The sequence below is a fragment of the Musa acuminata genome, chromosome BXJ3-8 (assembly GCF_036884655.1).
Source record: "Musa acuminata AAA Group cultivar baxijiao chromosome BXJ3-8, Cavendish_Baxijiao_AAA, whole genome shotgun sequence".
In the NCBI taxonomy this organism is placed as follows: Eukaryota; Viridiplantae; Streptophyta; class Magnoliopsida; order Zingiberales; family Musaceae; genus Musa; species Musa acuminata.
The window spans coordinates 8118529-8137482 of NC_088356.1; the positions used below are offsets into that span (position 1 = coordinate 8118529).

The 18954-nt window shown below is 36.4% G+C and overlaps 1 protein-coding gene across 5 annotated transcripts; it reads left to right on the forward strand.

Annotated features, from left to right (window-relative positions):
- The first annotated feature begins 1183 nt into the window (after window positions 1-1183).
- LOC103993271 (mediator of RNA polymerase II transcription subunit 16) lies at window positions 1184-18203 on the forward strand. Of its 5 annotated transcripts, none has more exons than XM_009413274.3 (16): window positions 1184-1829; window positions 2090-2158; window positions 4477-4565; window positions 7115-7227; window positions 7579-7680; window positions 8773-8863; window positions 8935-9531; window positions 9900-10521; window positions 10610-10689; window positions 10800-10882; window positions 12462-12698; window positions 13732-13909; window positions 14901-15421; window positions 16650-16826; window positions 17142-17525; window positions 17873-18203. In XM_009413274.3, exons 1-16 carry the CDS (start codon window positions 1501-1503, stop codon window positions 18011-18013), a joined length of 3813 nt encoding a protein of 1270 aa, XP_009411549.2. In that variant the 5' UTR covers window positions 1184-1500; the 3' UTR covers window positions 18014-18203. The 5 variants fall into 5 exon arrangements, with proteins under 5 accessions (XP_009411549.2, XP_009411546.2, XP_009411550.1 ...); XM_009413271.3 differs by having other exon boundaries at window positions 1219-1829; window positions 8767-8863; XM_009413275.3 differs by having other exon boundaries at window positions 1689-1829; window positions 2095-2158; window positions 8767-8863.
- Window positions 18204-18954: the final 751 nt, after the last annotated feature.

Consider the following 18954-nt stretch of genomic DNA (forward strand, 5'->3'; position numbering starts at 1 on the left):
TGTTCTCCTGAGAACCACATAAATTTGTCATTGGCTTCACTGTGTGTTTGGAATGCAATTTTTAGTCATTCTCCTTGGGTCAGAAATATTAGAGTCATAATGCAATACCTTCAATTTAATCTCATGTCAAAAATGAAAAAGAACTTGAAATAGTTTATATTATTAATTTGAATTTAAACATTTTGTATCAATAATTTCTACTCGTCGAGTTGATGAATTGTTACTTTATCAAATCAAATTAGTTCATTTGATGATTTATTTTTTTTTTAACTAAAAATTCAGAGCAAAATATATTATTATCAAAAAATGATACAAACTTCACCTTGGTAACATAGCAAACTGGCAAAAGATTAGCAATCCTATTACCTTTCCTATCCACAACAATAGAATTTTGATTCGACCCATGATTTTATGATAATCTGTCAAAAATTTTACCAACTAAATTATCCTAACACCTTTCAACACCTCCGGATAATATTCTTTATCATAATTTGCACACCACACCTAGTGACACACTACTCATCTTCAAATATCAACATCTAGTCAACAATCCTATTGTTGATTTATATGAATTCCTTTGTTAATTTATATGCATCATTGATTGATTGTAAAGTCTTTATCTCTCTAGGGTAATTTTTTTAATAAAAGAATAGAGAACTGCTAGTGCACATAAGGAGAGGCACAAGGAAATTGTTGACAATAGATTGATTATAGATTATAATGAAGTAATCTGCTACAATTGTACTCTTTTTAACTTTCTTATAGGTAGAAGTTGCATCTTATTATTGTCTAATTGTTAATTTTCTTCTTCTTTTTTATATTTAATATTTTTTTAAAATATTTAAAATGATATTTGTGATACAATTTCTTTTTGAGAATGTCGGTCCAATTGGATTAAAATTCTGGTTCGGTTCAATTAAATCGAACAGATTCGTGGAATCGAATCGGTTCATTTGAAATATTTATATATTTATATATATATATATATTTAATTATTTAAAATTATATATATATTTAAATTAATTCTATCTGAAAAAAAAGAAATAGTGGATGATACCATCTTAAAAAGAAAAAAAGAAAAGAGGGAGACTTTTTCCGAAAAATCGGCCGCATCTGATTCGAAGTGAGAAAACTAATTATTTTCTAGAAAGAACGACGGAGCCTCCACTTATAATAAGAGAAGAGAAAAGAAAGGAATACATTAATAGAGAAAGAACAAGTTCGTGCCACTTCAGTCATCATCTCTCCAAGTCAAAAGGCAGCATTTCTTCCCCCTCCTCGATTTTGTTTTGTTCTTTTGTCCACCAGAAGCACACCCAATGCCTCCAGTCTCCAAACCCTAACCACACAATTTCTAAAGCTCGAGGCACCGCCGCCCTCCACCTCGGTGATTCCTGTCTCCCTCACGCCCAAAGACTTTCTCCACTTCCTCCACTCCTCTCTCTCTCTCTCTCTCTCTCTCACCAATCCGTTGTAATAAATGACCAAAGTGATCCCCTTATGACTACCTCCGTACCAACCCCTTCCCCTACGCCTCCTCCTTCGATCCCCAGAGAACCCCCAGGGGAGACGGATCAGCCCGCGGCGGAGGCAAAGGATGGCGCCGGCGCTGGCGTCGGAGGCGCCAGAGAGGGTAGGGTTTCGGAGGGCGATATGGATGTCGAGGTGGAAGGCGGAGTAGAGAAGAAGGCCAACGAAGGAGATCACGCGATGGACGGCGGAGACGCGCCACCGCCGGCGCCTGCGACCGTGTTCCGGATTCGTCTTAAGCAGCCTCCGTCCAGCCTTCGGCATAAGATGAGCGTTCCGGAGCTCTGCCGCAACTTCAGGTTCCTTACCCCTTAAAAGCTTTCTATATGTTCTTAATCTGGGAGATACAAGATTCGTGTGAAGTGCTTGGAAGCTTTTTTTTGTCAAGAAGAACTGTGTTCTTGGGGGGCTTACGGTGGAAGTTTCTACATATATAAATATGTTAACATAAGTGTGTATATGTAGATATATATTTATTTTGTCAATTTTGTTGGGATTTAAACATGCAAGTGTTGCTGCACGCCTGAAGCTCTAATCTTTACTTTGGTTTTGTTGGCAGCGCAGTTGCCTGGTGCGGGAAGCTGAATGCTATTGCTTGTGCATCCGAGACATGCGCTAGAATACCAAGGTAGTTCTTTCCCAATGGAAACAAATATCTTCCTTTTTCTGTTAACAATTATATTTTTAAATTTATTGCGTTATGCAGAACTACTTTGTATCGACTGTTTCCCTTCTGAATGGCCTAATATGACAGAATCCAGAATCAAGTAATCATCTAAATTTTGTTGTCTAGGATATACGAGAATTGGAAATGTTAGTTATCAGTGACTAAAAGGTTGTTTCCTTGTGTGTCACTTCTCCCATAGAAATTCCAATCAATTTATTGCGTTATATTTTTTAGTTATCAGTGACTAAAATTCCAATCAATTTTAGTTATCAGTGACTAAAAGGTTGTTTCCTTGTGTGTCACTTCTCCCTTAGAAATTCCAATCACTTTCTTTTTCTGTTAACAATTATATTTTTAAATTTATTGCGTTATGCAGAACTACTTTGAATCGACTGTTTCCCTTCTGAATGGCCTAACATGACAGAATCCAGAATCAAGTAATCATCTAAAATTTGTTGTCTAGGGTATACGAGAATTGGAAATTTTAGTTATCAGTAACTAAAAGGTTGTTTCCTTGTGTGTCACTTCTCCCTTAGAAATTCCAATCAATTGGTTTATAGTTTACCAATTAATAGTTGATTATTTATTGTCCAGTTTCTATCTACAATCTTTGATATTGTTCGCAACAGAATTTGTTTGTCTTATTACTCTGTAGCATACTTGGGACTAAGGACTGCATAGACAGGTTTATTGTTTTATTTGTCCCTGTATTTTCTCAGACATTTTGCAGTTAGTTGAAATTTATGTTGTCCCGTGAATTTCATCTAACATCACAATGTTTGTCTGTAGTATGATGAATTTGACATTTGTTCCTGTCATACACTTCTATGCATGTGCAAAACTTTGCTTAGAGTTGGATGGGGCCTAGACAAGGACCTTTTGACACCAATAGGAGCTGTTTATCTGACTACAATATTTGGTTAGGCTGGCTGCTAATAGCAATGGCTGGACCATCCCTTGTTGGCCTTGTACCAGTGACACAAAGCTGCAGACAGCAGGCCCTGACTCCAATTTTTATCAAAGATAATAAGAGGATTGATTTGGGCAGCTTACTCTCTGATTTCCAAGCTCATCTAGGGTTCCTATGTGAATTAGAAGGGGAGAACAATCCAACTTCAGTAAGGCTCCTCATTGGGAGTTTGTCTTCTTTGAGAGAAGTGCCCCAAAGATAGAGGAGAGAGAGAGAGAGAGAGAGAGAGAGAGAGAGAGAGAGAGAGAGAGAGGGTAATTAAATTTTTTAATGCTATAATGAAAATAGCAAGTCTTATGGCATGCCATAGTAGCCTAAGATGCATTTATTTTTATACTTAGCATAGCAAAAGGCCTAGATACCCTTGGAATAGTTGCTTCCGGTCTCCTTTTTTGCCTTAGCCAAACCTCAAGTGAGCATCCTTGGGCTATGCAACACCTGAAGGATGATTTGTAAATCCCAACAAGGCTGTCTGCCTCCTATTCCTGGTCATATAAGGGTTGGATAGCCCATGCATTTGTTGGAGGAGTCTTTTGGGCATTGTTATCATATTCGGTTTTGACCTTCATCTTTCTTAAGGTCTTTTTTGCTTTTTATGTAGGGGGGTTGTTCTCCGGTCTAGATTGGACTTGTTTCTAAGTTAGTAAGATCCTGGAATTTTGTAGAAGCTTCGACTTGAGAGTTATTTCAACTAAAGAGTTTAGCTCAAATCTTTAGCAAATTTTGGCCCATCTTTAGGACTCCAAGTAGGACTTCTTTAAAATACGACATTGGCTGCAGATGAGGCTCTTGGATCCACCAAAGTATCCAGCCAAGCTGTAAATTGTCTACCCCATGAAAGGGCCTATGTCCTTCTCTGAAGTAGCCTGCCATGATGATGTCTTAGCTAGCCACCTTAGGCTGAACTCCTTGAGATCTTTGTGGCTTATCTTGAGTTTGAGTCCTTGTACAGTGTCGTGTGTGGTCTGGTTCTATGTTGATGTCAAACATCATAAAAAAAATGCTGGAAGCCTACATAAGTTGTCTCAAGTGGCGTTAAGGTGAACCAAATTGTTTTTGAGCCTTTCTGATACCTAGGTTTGGATGTGTCCTGGCTAAACCTTCAGTGATTTATATTGTTTTGCTTCTTTAAATTACCTTGATTTATATTCAGATGATTAGTTTTAATTTGTCAAATTATATACATATAGACATTAACCTGTTTCTTAACAGTTAACACAATTTGTACTGTTTAGTATTTAACCTAGAGATATACTTTGACATTTCGAGTTATTTTACATCAGCTTACCATCTATTCTGTCATTTTCAGTTCTAATACAAATCCTCCATTTTGGATTCCAATACACATAATCAACCCTGAGCGACCAACAGAATGTGCTGTTTTTAATGTCAAAGCAGGTAAATGATGCTAGCACTCAGTAGTTTAAGTGTCGGTAATGTTTAATCATGGTTCAAAACAATGACATGGAAGGATCAATCTTATTACCATTCTTTTCAAACTTTTAGCTTCATTTTTGTTTTAACTTATGGAAAGGCTTGCTTGTCTGGCCTTGTGATTTAGTCTGCTTTATATGAATTCTATCTAGCCCGATGAAATATGTATCCTTTTAAATTTCTGGTATCTATTCACATTTGTTAATCATGTTTAAGTTGAACTCGAGTCCTTAAACATATTGCTTGCTTCTTTCGTTATCCTGAAGGCATTCTAAAGGATGTACTAGCTTTTTAGATACATATATTTTAGAAATTACAATTAAATAGTGAAGATTTATATGTAACAATTTATAAGAACTTTTAAAGAGCTTGTTTCTTATTTCTTCCCATTCTTTTTGAAAATTTGAATTCAGTTGTCCATCCTCCTTTTCCTCTTAAAAGAATACTTTCTGGTTAAATTTCAAATGTAATTGTATCTTTCCTTTTTTGTCAACATACCGACCAACTGTCCAGGGAATTCAAGGTGCTAAGATGGTTGGCGTTTGGTTGGAAAGCATACTGATAAACTGTGTCCGTGTTTCTTTTCTGTTTTCACCATTCTATAATCTTGAGAAAACTTGGTTGATGGTTCTTATGCTTTCATTTCTTCAGTAGGACAAGCACGCTATTGCACCTACAACCAGAGATTGAAATAAATCCCTAAAAAAGTACCTTTTGGAGGATCTAAGAAAAGATCAAACAATGCTAGGAAATCACATGTTATCGCATTTAGACATAATGAAGAATGAAACATGTCTTTCAGAGTAATTTCAAATAGAAGATCAATTTCAGAGTAACTCAACCACTTGTAGGGCCTTGTTTGAGGTTTTGCCTTCCTTTGCTCCATTATTGTCATGGGACAAAAGAGGGACTTTTACTTATCATTGTCCTGATCTTGCTTGATGGGATTCCTAACCCATTGCTTGATGAGTTTGATGACTTTGAACCACTGACACAAGATGCTGAGGTCCAAGTTAGTATATTTGTTCCATCTAGCCCTATAATCCAACTGAAATCTTCTTCTAGATCAAATTTGGGATTAAACTGGGGTGTCATGTTCTCACTCACTCAAGGGTTGACATCATCGTCAAAAAACCCTAGTGCGGTGTACATGCAACCTGGACCGGTGGTGTTCCCATGCAGTTATGTCTCTAGTTCCATCTGTAGATAGTCTTTTCCTACCTAAGCCCCTCATCATACTTAATACTATGTCTAATCTAACACCATTTGTGTGACCCAACACGATGAGATTATTGACTTATGAATTTGATTAGTTTGAACAACGTACACAAATTGTTTTTAGCCTTGGTTGATAGTAGTAGACCCATTTATCCTTTCATGCTAACTCAAACATGTCCCGCTTCCATTGTGGGAGCCTAAGATTAAGCCTTACAATGGTGCACACAAGCCCCACAAAATTTCGGTAGTGTAGAATTTGAAAAAATAACTCTAGAAATTTCATAGGATCTGCATAATGAGAATCTGGTCTTGGCATATTAATAGAATTTGTACTAGACAAAAAGTATTTGTAAGCAAAGGAATGGATATATTTGGAAGTTCGTGGAGAAAATGAAAGCATATGTATATGGTTTATGCTTCTGGAATGCTTGACTTAAAATGAGTGAGGCTCATTGCCATGTGGATGATATGCTGATACAGACTTGTACTACACGTGAGGTGATAATCAAACCTTGTTAACTTCAGTTTTCAAGGATGCTGACTTTCATATGGGTGCCACAAGATGGAACTAACCTTAACAAGCCAAGACCTTTATGCCTTTACACCAAATAGAGCAAATATATAAAATAAACTGCAAATGAAGAAATTATGCTTCATTATCTATTGTATCAGTCGTTACAAGTACTGATGTCGATCCTTTTTAGTGATGGATATTGAGAAACTTAAATGTATGTCTGCATGTATTGAAATTTTATTGGTCATTACTCTTCCCTCATGATTGTTATACTATTTTTTCTTATTCGGAAGCTCTTTTCTCTCACTTTTATGATAATGCAAAAAGTTTGTAAAATGGGGTCTCTCTCTGGTCCTGCATCATGTTGATTTTCTTTATTAATGCAAAACTGGTTGATCTAGACAATGCTAGTGATTGATCGTTGGTGTGACCCATTGTTTGTGTTTAAAGGGTAGTTGATTAAAGTTCCCATAGAACCTTTGTGATTAAAGTTGTTTGTGTGACCCGTTGGAACACAAGGCTGCTTGCTTTGATGCAGCTGCATATGTTTATATCTTTTCCTTTTTGATTGTTTTCTAGATTTATTCAGATGTATATAGAAGTTATGGGTTATGTTTTATTTGCTTCCTTGGGCATCAATTTTATTGAAATTGCATATTGGAAGCTAAAATGACACTATAATGTTTGGGCTCTGTTTCAACTAAATATCAAATTATTTGATTGAATAGATAATTTCTCTATTTTGGCATTTAATCATAATAGTTATATTGCCTGCCGACAGATTCTCCACGCGATACGATTCAGTTTATTGAATGGTCTCCTAGGTCCTGTCCTCGTGCGTTACTGGTGGCAAATTTTCATGGGAGGATAACAATTTGGACTCAGCCTTCTCATGTGAGGATCTAGACCAGCAGTAATATTGTGCTATATCTTTGATTCCTTATTGAATATAGAATCAAAGAGTCATTTCACAAAGGCATCCAGTTTCTGCTATATTCCTTTTATAATTAATTCAATGTGTTCAATAGAAATCATCTATATGGCAACAAATGAAATCAGATTTTGCTGTATCTGCAGAAATCTTACATACTTTTTATTATTGTAAGAAGAAATTTGGGAATGAAGGTCTTGGTCCTTGGTGTATTATTCATTTATTACCTTAGGCTTCTCGGTTTTTTGTTGCTGAACTTTTATTTTCTTTTATTAATGTTCCTTTACATAAAGTTCTTTCTACACTTGATATAGGGCCCTGCCAATCTTGTACGAGATGCCAGTTGTTGGAATTGTGAATATGAGTGGAGACAAGATCTTGCTGTTGTAACCAAATGGTTGTCGGGGATGAATCCGGTGCGTATCAAATGTTCTCCTCTGGTTGTTATGAATTTTAATTGTGACCCTGTTTCATTTTCCATTGATGTGATTAGCTGCTATGATCTTGCAATATGGATCACAATTTGTCATCTTTGTTATAGTTTCTTGTGGGTCAATGATCATAACAAATATTTTCCTGGGAACATTTAATCTGTATCTCTAGGCTTTTAAGTGGTACATGCTTTGCTGGAAATTCTTGGAAAAAGTGGGCCATTTCTATTGCATCCTGTCAACCATTTTTGTTCTTCATATATAATTTCCCTTCTCAAGATCCATATGACAGTGTCAGCAGAAGATAGACATCTTACATTATTCCCCAGCTTAGAAGCATCTCGGAGAAAGATCTAAGAAGAATTTATGATAAGTCATTCCTTGCAGTTCCTGGTTCCTTTGGGAAGAATGAAACGAGCAAGCAAATAGTTGGGATATCAATTTTCTTTTTTGTTGTTGTTGAAACTTGATCCATCTTTTTTGTTGTTGAAACCACCTGCATAACCCGTATGGTTATTGAGATAGATCAGTTTGACATAGAATAGGATGATATATAAGCCTTCTCTTGACAAATTTGATTTGCCTACATGTTCAGAACACAATAAGTTGAATATTATTGTGTTAATAATATCATAATGACCAGACATATCATGTCATGGCACATGCTGGCTGCATGACATGTGCATCAGTGCATGTACCATTTCAAGTAGACATGACTTATTGATCTTCTTGATCTTTTTTTCTTGTTCTGATTGAACATAACAATAGGATAGCATCTTGCAATAATAAACGTTTTGGTGCGATAGTTACATGAATTCATACTCTTACCATTGTTTTCAATTTTGATGTTGGATATATGGTTTATGATGCATCCTGATTCTTTGCTGTTGAGATTTTTTGCATTAGCTATACCTGCATTTTACATTTAGGAGATATGATGACAACATTAAGGATTTTTTTTTCTGGATTAAATTTTCTTTTTATTTTGTGTGATTAGTTAAATGAATCCGATTGTAAATAATTTCTGAAAACTGATTTATCTGCTTAGTTTGTCTAAGTGATGCTTCTTAGTTTCAGTATGGATCAATTCCTTCAAACTCAAGTACCTTGGCTAGCACGAAGACGACCTTCGAGGAAAAGTTCCTTTTGCAGCAATCTCAAACTTCAGGTTACAATTATAAGCATGATTTAAAAAAAAGAAAAATTGGGAGTCCATCTTACATGCTCTCTTTATTGCAGTGAGGTGGCCACCTTTTCTCTGTGTTTGCTCAGTTTTTTCGTCTGGATCTGTTCAACTTCACTGGGGGCAGTGGCCTCCTGCACAAAATGATGCAGCACCAAGATGGTTTCAAACAAGTAAAGGGCTGCTAGGAGCTGGACCTAGTGGTATAATGGCTGCTGATGTTATTATCACAGATTCTGGAATTATGCATGTGGCTGGTGTCCCACTTGTAAATCCATCTACGGTTGTTGTTTGGGAGGTTATGCCGGGCCCTGGAAATGGTTTTCAAGCAACGACAAAGATTGCCGTGGGGTGTGCTATTCCGCCATCTCTAAACCCTCCTTCTTGGGCAGGGTTTGCACCTTTTGCTGCATACTTATTTAGTTTGCAGGAACACTTCATTTCTGAAGAAAAGCAAGGAAGAAAGCTGACAGAGCATGAGATCAATGACGTCGCATCATTTCACTGTTCACCTGTTTCAAACTTTTCTGCTTATGTGAGTCCTGAGGCTGCTGCTCAGTCTGCTGCAACTACAACGTGGGGTTCTGGAGTTACTGCAGTTGCTTTTGATCCCACCCGGGGAGGATCTGTCATTACTGTCGTCATTGTTGAAGGTAATCCCCTATTACTCATCATAGTTAAATGCAGAAACAAAAGATGGTTCCATAGAATGATCGAAATCTTTTAATGTAATATATCGCAAGAAGTTTTTGCAATAAATGACTATGATTCCACCGTGAACCAACAATGACTACAAGTCATGCTCATCTGTGTGCATGGTAACAATGACCAAGGTATGTTATCTCATTCTGATTTGGTTGTCTGCTTTAAGAGAGAATTTTGGTTTTTCTTGGATCTTTGTATTCTTTTTCTGTTCGTGTGGTTTAAGTGGGCAATTTTGTAGTCTAAAGACTCTAAACATCCTTGTCTCTTATTAATTTGTCTACATTTTCTGTCCGTTCAATAAATGATTTCATTGTAGGGCAGTACATGTCTCCTTATGATCCGGATGAAGGGCCTTCAATTACAGGATGGAGGGTTCAGTGTTGGGAATCTTCGCTTCAGCCTGTTGTACTTCATCCAATATTTGGAAACCCTGCTTCCAGTTTTGGCGGGCAACCTCCTGTGCAGACAGTGTGGTTAACTAAAGTTAATAAAAGCATTGCACCAACAGATGATTTTAGAAATCCTCAAGCTTATTTATCCAAGCCGGTGATATCTGATGAACTTAACTCATCAGACTGTAGTGTTGAGAGGACAAACCGACTCAGTTTTGATCCCTATGATTTGCCAAATGATGTTAGGCAGCTAGCTCGAATAGTGTATTCTGCTCATGGTGGCGAAGTTTCTGTTGCCTTTCTTAGGGGAGGAGTGCACGTCTTTTCTGGTGCAAACTTCAATCCTGTTAGTAGTTTTCATATAAATGTTGGTTCAACCATTGCTGCCCCTGCCTTCTCATCTACGAGTTGCTGCTTAGCCTCTGTTTGGCATGACTCATTCAAGGGCCGGACAATACTGAAAATAATTCGTGTTCTTCCCCCTGCTATTCCTAACTCACTATCAAAAGTCAACTCAGCTATTTGGGAACGAGCTATTGCTGACAGGTAAACAATGCAGTTTCTTTCCTCTTTCTCTTACTTGTTCTTTGGTTTATATTTTTTTATGTTTTATTTGTAACTTTATCGTTTGCAGGTTTTGGTGGAGCCTTATGGTCGGAGTTGATTGGTGGGATGCTGTTGGCTGTACACAAAGTGCTGCTGAGGATGGTATTGGTAAGAAGGTTCTATTTCCTCTATGTAGTGTAATAATGCAATAAATGTTCACAATTTTTTTAGTGATTAATCTTCAGTAACAGCCCTATGATGTATCTTCCACATTTTAGCATCGCTTAATAGTGTGATTGCTGTCTTGGATGCGGACTTCCATTCTCTTCCATCTACTCAACACAGGCAACAACATGGTCCTGTATGTATGACTTTCTTTGCCATAATTAGATTTTACTTTCTAATGACATTCTATAGGTGATATGATTAGTTAATATCTTGTTCTCAAATTATTTTCTCTTGCTGTGGGGATACTTATTATAGGTTGTGTGCAAATTTGTAGATTGATAAAACCCTTCAAACAATTTAATGCCAGGCTGAGCCAGTTGGATCTTTAGAGGTCTTGACTTAATCCAAATTAAACTAAGTAAACCAAAAGAATTTTAGCTTCCACCAAGTTTTGTATCCAGCAATATCATCATCTTTTTCCTCTCCCCTTTACTTGCTCCTGAATTTACCTCACTCACTGCAGTCATCATCTCCTACCTTGGACACTGTTTCTCTTTCGATTATGATGTTTAACAGCTATGCTCGTCCTGGTTTTTTCATAGCATTGCCTTGAAACTTAGTATTTGGTTTGTTGTTCTCATCTAGATCCAATTGTTACATGGACTTTCATTCTGCCAGTATGAATAGCATCATATCCATATTCATGTGATATTTCTTTTGCTTTTGAGAGAATTGATTTATGAAACACTAGGACTTAGAATTTGATAATATAAATGTCAACCATGAGAAACTTTTAATGATGGCTCAGTCTCATATTTTTAAGCAAGGTGGTCTGGTGAGAATCAATGTATTCAATATTACTCTTGCAAGCAAAGATACTATTCTGTGACTTAAATCCTGGTCACAAAGAAGCTATCTCACGCATGGCACCAAAACACCCTCATAGGAAGGGTCCAAGCCTCATACACAAGGCCGTATATTTTTAGTATTAATTTTATTTTTATTTTGGGCTTCTTATGAGTGTCATCTTTAAAATTTTTCATGATTACATTATTAAAGTAATAATCATACATATGTTATTATAATTATTTCTCTTATATGTTATAGTATCTCCAATTTTCTCTTAATTGTACAAACACTTCGTAGGTGTTATCATCTCTCTTGCCTGGATCCATGCAATAGTCTCCTTGCCTACCTGTTTTGAACTTTCTCTCTTTTAACACATTCTACTTAGATATTAAAGCCATTTAGAGTAGCTGAAATGCCTATTTGTCATCTATTTCAGGAGTCGTATATCATATATCTGATACACTTTTTTCTTTGTAAATGTTCATATTTTTGTGTGTGCTTGATTTGGAAACAGTTAAAATTTAGTCTTTGCCACTTCTTTCTCTTTTAGTAACTATACATCCTATGTAATATGTATGTCCATACAAGGGATAGCATCATTCCTAGAAGCAGGTCTTCTGGTATGTGGGAGGACCTAACAAATCTACTTGTTAATTTTGTTTAAAGTTTTTGCTGCTTAAGTTGTAAGGCCTGTGGATTACCATTCTGAGATATTTCAAGGATAAAGAAAGAACCTATAAACTCTAAAACCAAGGCAACCCTAAATTATAGTTTAGTTGTCGTTGTGTACGTCAATCATGCTATCAACTGTCTTCTTCTTAATTGTTTAATTTCTTTGTAGGCTCATTTTTATTATTTCAAGATGTGAAATGTTCTTTGATATTCCAATCCAAGACGTAATATGCCATCTCTTTTCTTTACAGAATCTTGATAGGATAAAATGTCGGCTTTTGGAAGGTACAAATGCTCAAGATGTTAGAGCACTTGTTTTGGACATGCAAGCAAGATTGTTATTGGACATGTTGGGTAAGGGAATAGAATCTGCCCTTATAAATCCTGCGACTTTGTTAGCTGAGCCTTGGCAAGCTTCCAGTGAGACGTTATCTGGCATTGATGCTGACAAAATGGTTGTTGAGCAAGCTTTGGTTCCATGCATACAGGTTTTTCTGTTGTCTTTTTTTATCTCTCTATGCTTTCATTAAGATTATGGTTTTGCTAGTTAGGCATTGCCAAAAAAATGCGATTGAAAACTACTATTACAAGTTTTAGTGTCCTGATTATTTGTGAACAGTGATTTTTGTGATTTAGCCTGGTATCTTTTTCTTCCTAGATTCAACAATAAACAACAGCATTTACTTCAACTCTTTTGGTTGTTTTTGCCAAGCACCCATTCTGTAACCCAGCATCTACTCTGTAAAGATCTTTGTCCCATTTGTTGTAAATATTATTTTCTCTCGTACAACTTGGCTTCGTTTACTCTAAACCTTAAAAGATAGATGTAGCACTTGTAATAGCGGCTGAGCACATAAGGGATATTGACATTTAAGGATGACATGGAGTGTCAGTATGCAAGTACATGCCAAGTTTTGGAAAAATTCTGAAAACTGCTCAGTACAAGATGGTACATGCCTTGTACCAGATGTACTGTCCAGTCTACCCTGGTCCATGTACTAGTAGGTTGTCGAACTAGTAAACACAACACATACGAAGGTGGTATTGCGAATCTTGCTTCAGGGTACAATCAATCTGCCACCAACATTTTGATGTTCTCTTCACTGCAAAATGCTCATTAAATAGAATATTTAAGTCACAGCAGCAATAACCATGACTAGGTTGGGATTCTGTAAATGCTGGCAAATGTATATTTTACATAAACTGACTTTTTTAACTTTAAGATTTTATGAGTAGGTTAAAAACATCCAATATTGGAGTAAGACTTGCCAAGGAAGTATTTATTGTAATGAGAATTTTTCTGCTGTTGTGGTGAAAACATCTTTTTCTTTTTTTAATTATTTTTATCTAATTATAATGTGCAGTTAATGACTATGCATAATGTGTGTCCCAAAACCATTAATATCATTTTATTACTCAGACTAGTTATGCTTAATTTTATTTACATTGTTTTTGTGTTTACATGTAAAAGACTTGTAAAAATTTCTGCACATGCTGTTCTTATGCCATTATATTCTCCAGGCGTACGTTGATGCTGTCCTTGATCTAGCCTCCCATTTCATCACCCGGTTGCGTCGTTATGCTAGTTTTTGCCGTACTTTGGCTAGTCATGCTGTTGGAGCATCTTCTGGTGCAAGCAGTGCACGCAATATGGTGGCAAGTCCTACCCACAGTTCTGTATCACCATCTACAAGTCAGGGTTGGTATTCTACATTTATTAATATAGTTGATTTACTGGAGGATATTAGTTAACATTGAAGTGTTATGAAACTAGCTGCAGACCTTTTAGTCATTTGCATCTAGCAGTAATTCAACCATGAAGTTGAAAATTTTAAGTCCAAATGCAACAGAAAATTTGAAGTCCAAATACAACAGGAATGCAATTGATTACATCCAGATGTCAACTTGCCTGTAAGGGCATGGATGCACATTGTTGCTCTTCGAATGCAATTGATTTTGTTGTGAATGGTATTTCCTTTTGTGGTGAGATTGCGTTGTCCTATTGAGGCCCCTTAGTGACATTGCCTTATTCTGATACATGTCTCATTGTGCTGAGCTTTTGAATCAACACATATTGGTGTGCAACTGTTTTCACTAGCACTGGCATACTTCATACAGGTTGAGTTATGTACCTTGCTGGTGATGCAAATGGTGCATATTATCAATTTAGTCAGTGATATGAATAACCGAGGTTCATGATTTGGTTATTGTATCTAGTTGGCATTATTTATAATGTGTGATTATCACGCATGCAATGGTTGATTATTTCACTTGCATTATCCATAAATAGAACATGTGTTTTAGGATGGCCAGCAATACTTCCATGAACTTTCTATATGTCAGTTTCTAGAGCAACTAGGATATTTTTTTCTTTTCTTTGGACATGTACAATACTGTTTTAGATGATCTGAGGCTTCTACTGGATGGTGAATTACATTTATTTTGTTTTATAACTATTTGCATCTAGCTGCAATTCATGAGGGGAAAATTCCACTGTTTCTGCAGGATTCTGCTAGTTGGAAAGCAATTCTTTTGATGGATGTATTTATATCTTTATAAACCATATGTTGCTTTTGCAGATTGTGTGAAGATATGTTCATTTGTTTTTTTGGTCTTTGATGAGACATCAAGAAACAGATATTATCTTCTTGTTAAAAAACTTCTGCATCTTGTTTTGATGTGTATTTTAGGTTCCCAGAGTGGTGTTTCTAGTGCAAATGGAAATTCTCAAATGCAAGCATGGGTTCAGGGTGCCATTGCTAAAATTAGTAATAATGCTGATGGAGGTTCCTCAACTTCACAAAATCCAATTAGTGGGCCAGCTTCCTTCACGCCCATTAGCATAAACACAGGGACTTTTCCTGGAACACCTGCTGTGAGGCTTATTGGAGATTGTCATTTTCTTCACAAGTTATGTCAGTTGTTGCTTTTTTGTCTAATATTCCGCCGTAGACAATCACCACGCTTTATTGGAAGCATTCAGAAGAATCCAGATTCTATCTTGCAGAAAGTGCAACCTGCTTCTAATGGAAAAGTAGAGGAGACCAGTGCAGTCTCCCGACCAACTCTAGGAGTTGCAAAAACAGAAGAAGGCCAGCCAGTTAGGACTGGACAATTGACTGTTGGAGCAAAAGGGCTTGAAGAAGGTCCCATCAGCAAGTCTGTAAGATTTGGTTCTGGCAATGCAGGGCAAGGGTATACATCGGAGGAGGTACATATAAGTTTGTATACATATTGCATGTTGGGTCTTTGAAACAGTTCGAATCATTTACCATCTAGATTGATAACATGTCTACATGTGCTTGCTACTAGTACTATATTTAAATAATGTTAACATGTTGCTGCTGGAGTTAAATTGTCCCTCATGTTGCAAGAATCAAAATGACCTGTTGAATTTCTCCATGCACCCACCACATGGGGCAGAACTAGGAAGCAGCTACTTAAACTGCAATTGTACTTCTCAATCCCTGTTGAAGCAAGTGTTTGAGACATAAACTGTCCTCTGATGATTTCCGTTCCACCTTCATTTTCCAACCATAATTTTTTACTTAAAACATGAATTGGGATATGTGCAATATGCACATTTTGAGACATGAGTTGGTAATATGGCTGAGTATAGTCTAAAGAAAGGGATTACATTGAGTGCATTGTAAACTTGGAACAAGATATTGAAGTAACGGCTGATACACAGTCCTCTTGTTGGTATAACTAGAGAATGGTAATTTTTGTATCAATGGATGCCCATATAACCATGTGATAGAAACATTGCAACTATCAACATCATTGCCAAAATGATTTGCTTCTTCAGTTTATGCTTTTTCTCTGCAATAATTGCTACAATTTCTTCAGCCAATGAACTAGTCAGTGTATAACTTGGACCATCTTGTTTGAGTTGTATAATGATTGCGGATTTCTTTGTTTCCATGACTGTGTATGTAAAATTCCAGCAATATCATATCTTCGAGGTTCTCGTTATTAGTTTAGGCTGAATATAGTTTCTTAAGCAATTTCTATCTCTTTTTTTGGATCCTGCACCACCTATGTTGTTGATTTAAATAGAATGAATTATCTTTTCATTATTTAATACTGTCAGAAAACATTTTTGGATCATCATTGATACTTTCGAGCTATTTTCTTATAAATCATAAGGATTGCTGTGCCAGAATCCATGTCTCAGCATGAAGAAGAAAGTATTATTCTGAAGTACCGACACACACCATATCACATTGCCTTCGTATGGTGGGACAAAATGTTATATTATCTTGGCCAGTGTAGGGTCGTGTTGACTTGCTTGACAAGGAACTGTATCTTGCATGAAAGTTATTGGCATGCTCCTGTGCAATGAAACAACAATGCTTCATCAGATGTTTACTTTATTCCAGTTATATCTTGATGTAGAGAGACCATGTGTGTTTTCTTATTGTTGTACCTTCCTATAGGTAAAGGTGCTCTTCCTGATTTTGGTAGATCTCTGTCGAAGAACAGCTGGTCTTCAGCACCCATTGCCTGCCTCTCAGGTTGGCGCCAACAATATAATCATACGTCTACACTACATTGATGGAAATTACACTGTGCTACCTGAAGTTGTGGAAGCATCACTTGGCCCACACATGCAGGTGTGTCATATATATGGGTACAAGGTTCAATTTTTTAGTGTTGCATCAGAAAAAACGGTCCATATCTATGTTTCTGTTGTTTACTGGTGGTAGGTAGCACATACTTTTGTTGTAATATGTGATACAAATGTACTATATCTGTTAACCCTTAATTTCTTTCTCTGTTAATTTAAGGTCATGATTTTCTGCAAATACCAGAGTTGTCTTGTTCATTTGTAGAGTTCTCTGATAATATCTGTTACTTTTTTATTTTATGGTTTTTATACTAAACTGCTTTCTTAAGACTACTGAAGTATATACAATTTCAACATGCAGAATATGCCTCGTCCCAGAGGGGCTGATGCTGCTGGGCTTTTACTCCGAGAGTTAGAATTACACCCTCCAGCTGAGGACTGGCATAGACGAAATATGTTCGGTGGTCCCTGGTCAGATCCAGAAGATCTTCGTCCTTTGGATAACAAAATGAAGTCTAAGCTAGGAGGCTCTTTAAGCTCCCCTATATCAAAATTAGTAGAAGATCAGGATGACCTTTCTGGAGTCCAAGGCCTCTGGCCAAGGAAGCGCAGGTTCTCCGAGAGGGATGCAGCTTTTGGCTTGAAAACTTCTGTGGGCCTAGGATCTTATCTTGGCATTATGGGATCTCGAAGGGATGTTATCACAGCTGTATGGAAAACCGGTCTGGATGGAGTATGGTACAAGGTTTGTTTTACAGATACCTCGCCTTGTCTTTTGCTTTTAGATTTCTTCACCTATTTTATATTTAATGCTCAATTGGGTGACTATTAGACATGCTTGAACTTTATTTCTCCACCAGCTTAAATTGTCAATATTAGTTTTGATTACTGGAATAAGTTATGGTATCTTAGTTTTGCATAATTTGTTGCTTACCCATCATCCTGCAGCAAAATCCACCTATGGTCCCTTGTTTTCCAGAACTCTTGACTTCTGCAATCTTTCCATTTTGCATGTCACATTGCAAGCATAAATTGGTGCAATATATCAGTTCATTTTTTGTCGAAGTCTTATGGTTTAGATCTTTATTTCAGTGCATAAGATGTTTGCGACAAACTTGTGCATTTGCACAGCCTGGTGACCCTAATCCTTCTAACGAACGTGAAGCATGGTGGATCAGCCGCTGGTCTCATGGCTGTCCGATGTGTGGTGGTACGTGGGTTCGAGTCGTCTAGTCCCAGAAACTGTTCGTGCTTTTTGCCTCTTCTTTTTCTGGCTTTACGTATGCAGTAAAACTTTGTACATATGTGTAGCTCATATGTGATTATAACTTACATAACATATTCCCACAATAGATGGTGAAAATATGTGTAAATTAGATTTGTGTATCACGGAAAGGCAATGATGGAATCACAGGTTTGGACATGCCATTGACCCGACTGATCTAAATCAGATTTGTTTATCATGGAAAGTACCATAATGCTTTGTTTTTCTTCTTTTATCGTATAGGAGATGTGTTTTGTGGTTCACTCCAGTAAGTCACGTACATATATTATGCCGCTGCTACCTCAATTTGGTTATTTTCCATGATTCCATTTCTCATCAACATGGAATGTATGATACGGACCACTAATCTTTAGGGAAACTTTTTCTTGCACTTATTTCACATGGTGTCAATTAATATGATGTTGAATTTGTGCTTAGTTGATTGTCTTCTTGTTTCTTCTAAAGAAATTGTGATTATGCTTGAGCATTTTACCGGAAAAAAAATTTTCTATTGATTTTTTATTGGATGGCATATTTGTTTTAATATCCTTTTAAACGATTTGATCATTATGTTATTTAAGAAATATATAATTTTGATAATTAATTATTGTAATTAAAAAAAGATTAATCATCTTAGAATCAAATCTTAATAACTATTATTTTTTATTTTTTGAGAAATCTATGACAATTAATTATTAATATTTTTGAATAGCATATATGATCAAATTATTTTAGTAAAAGATTGGATATGTTTTGTGAACCCCAAATAAAACTAAATATGGAGCGCCATCCGATAAAAATAAAAGGGGGTCGAATGTCCATTGAGTTTCGCAGAGATAATATATATTGAGTTTCTTGTATAGTTATTTGTTTTCTTTATCCGTTTTCTATGAATACTGATGTCCTCTAA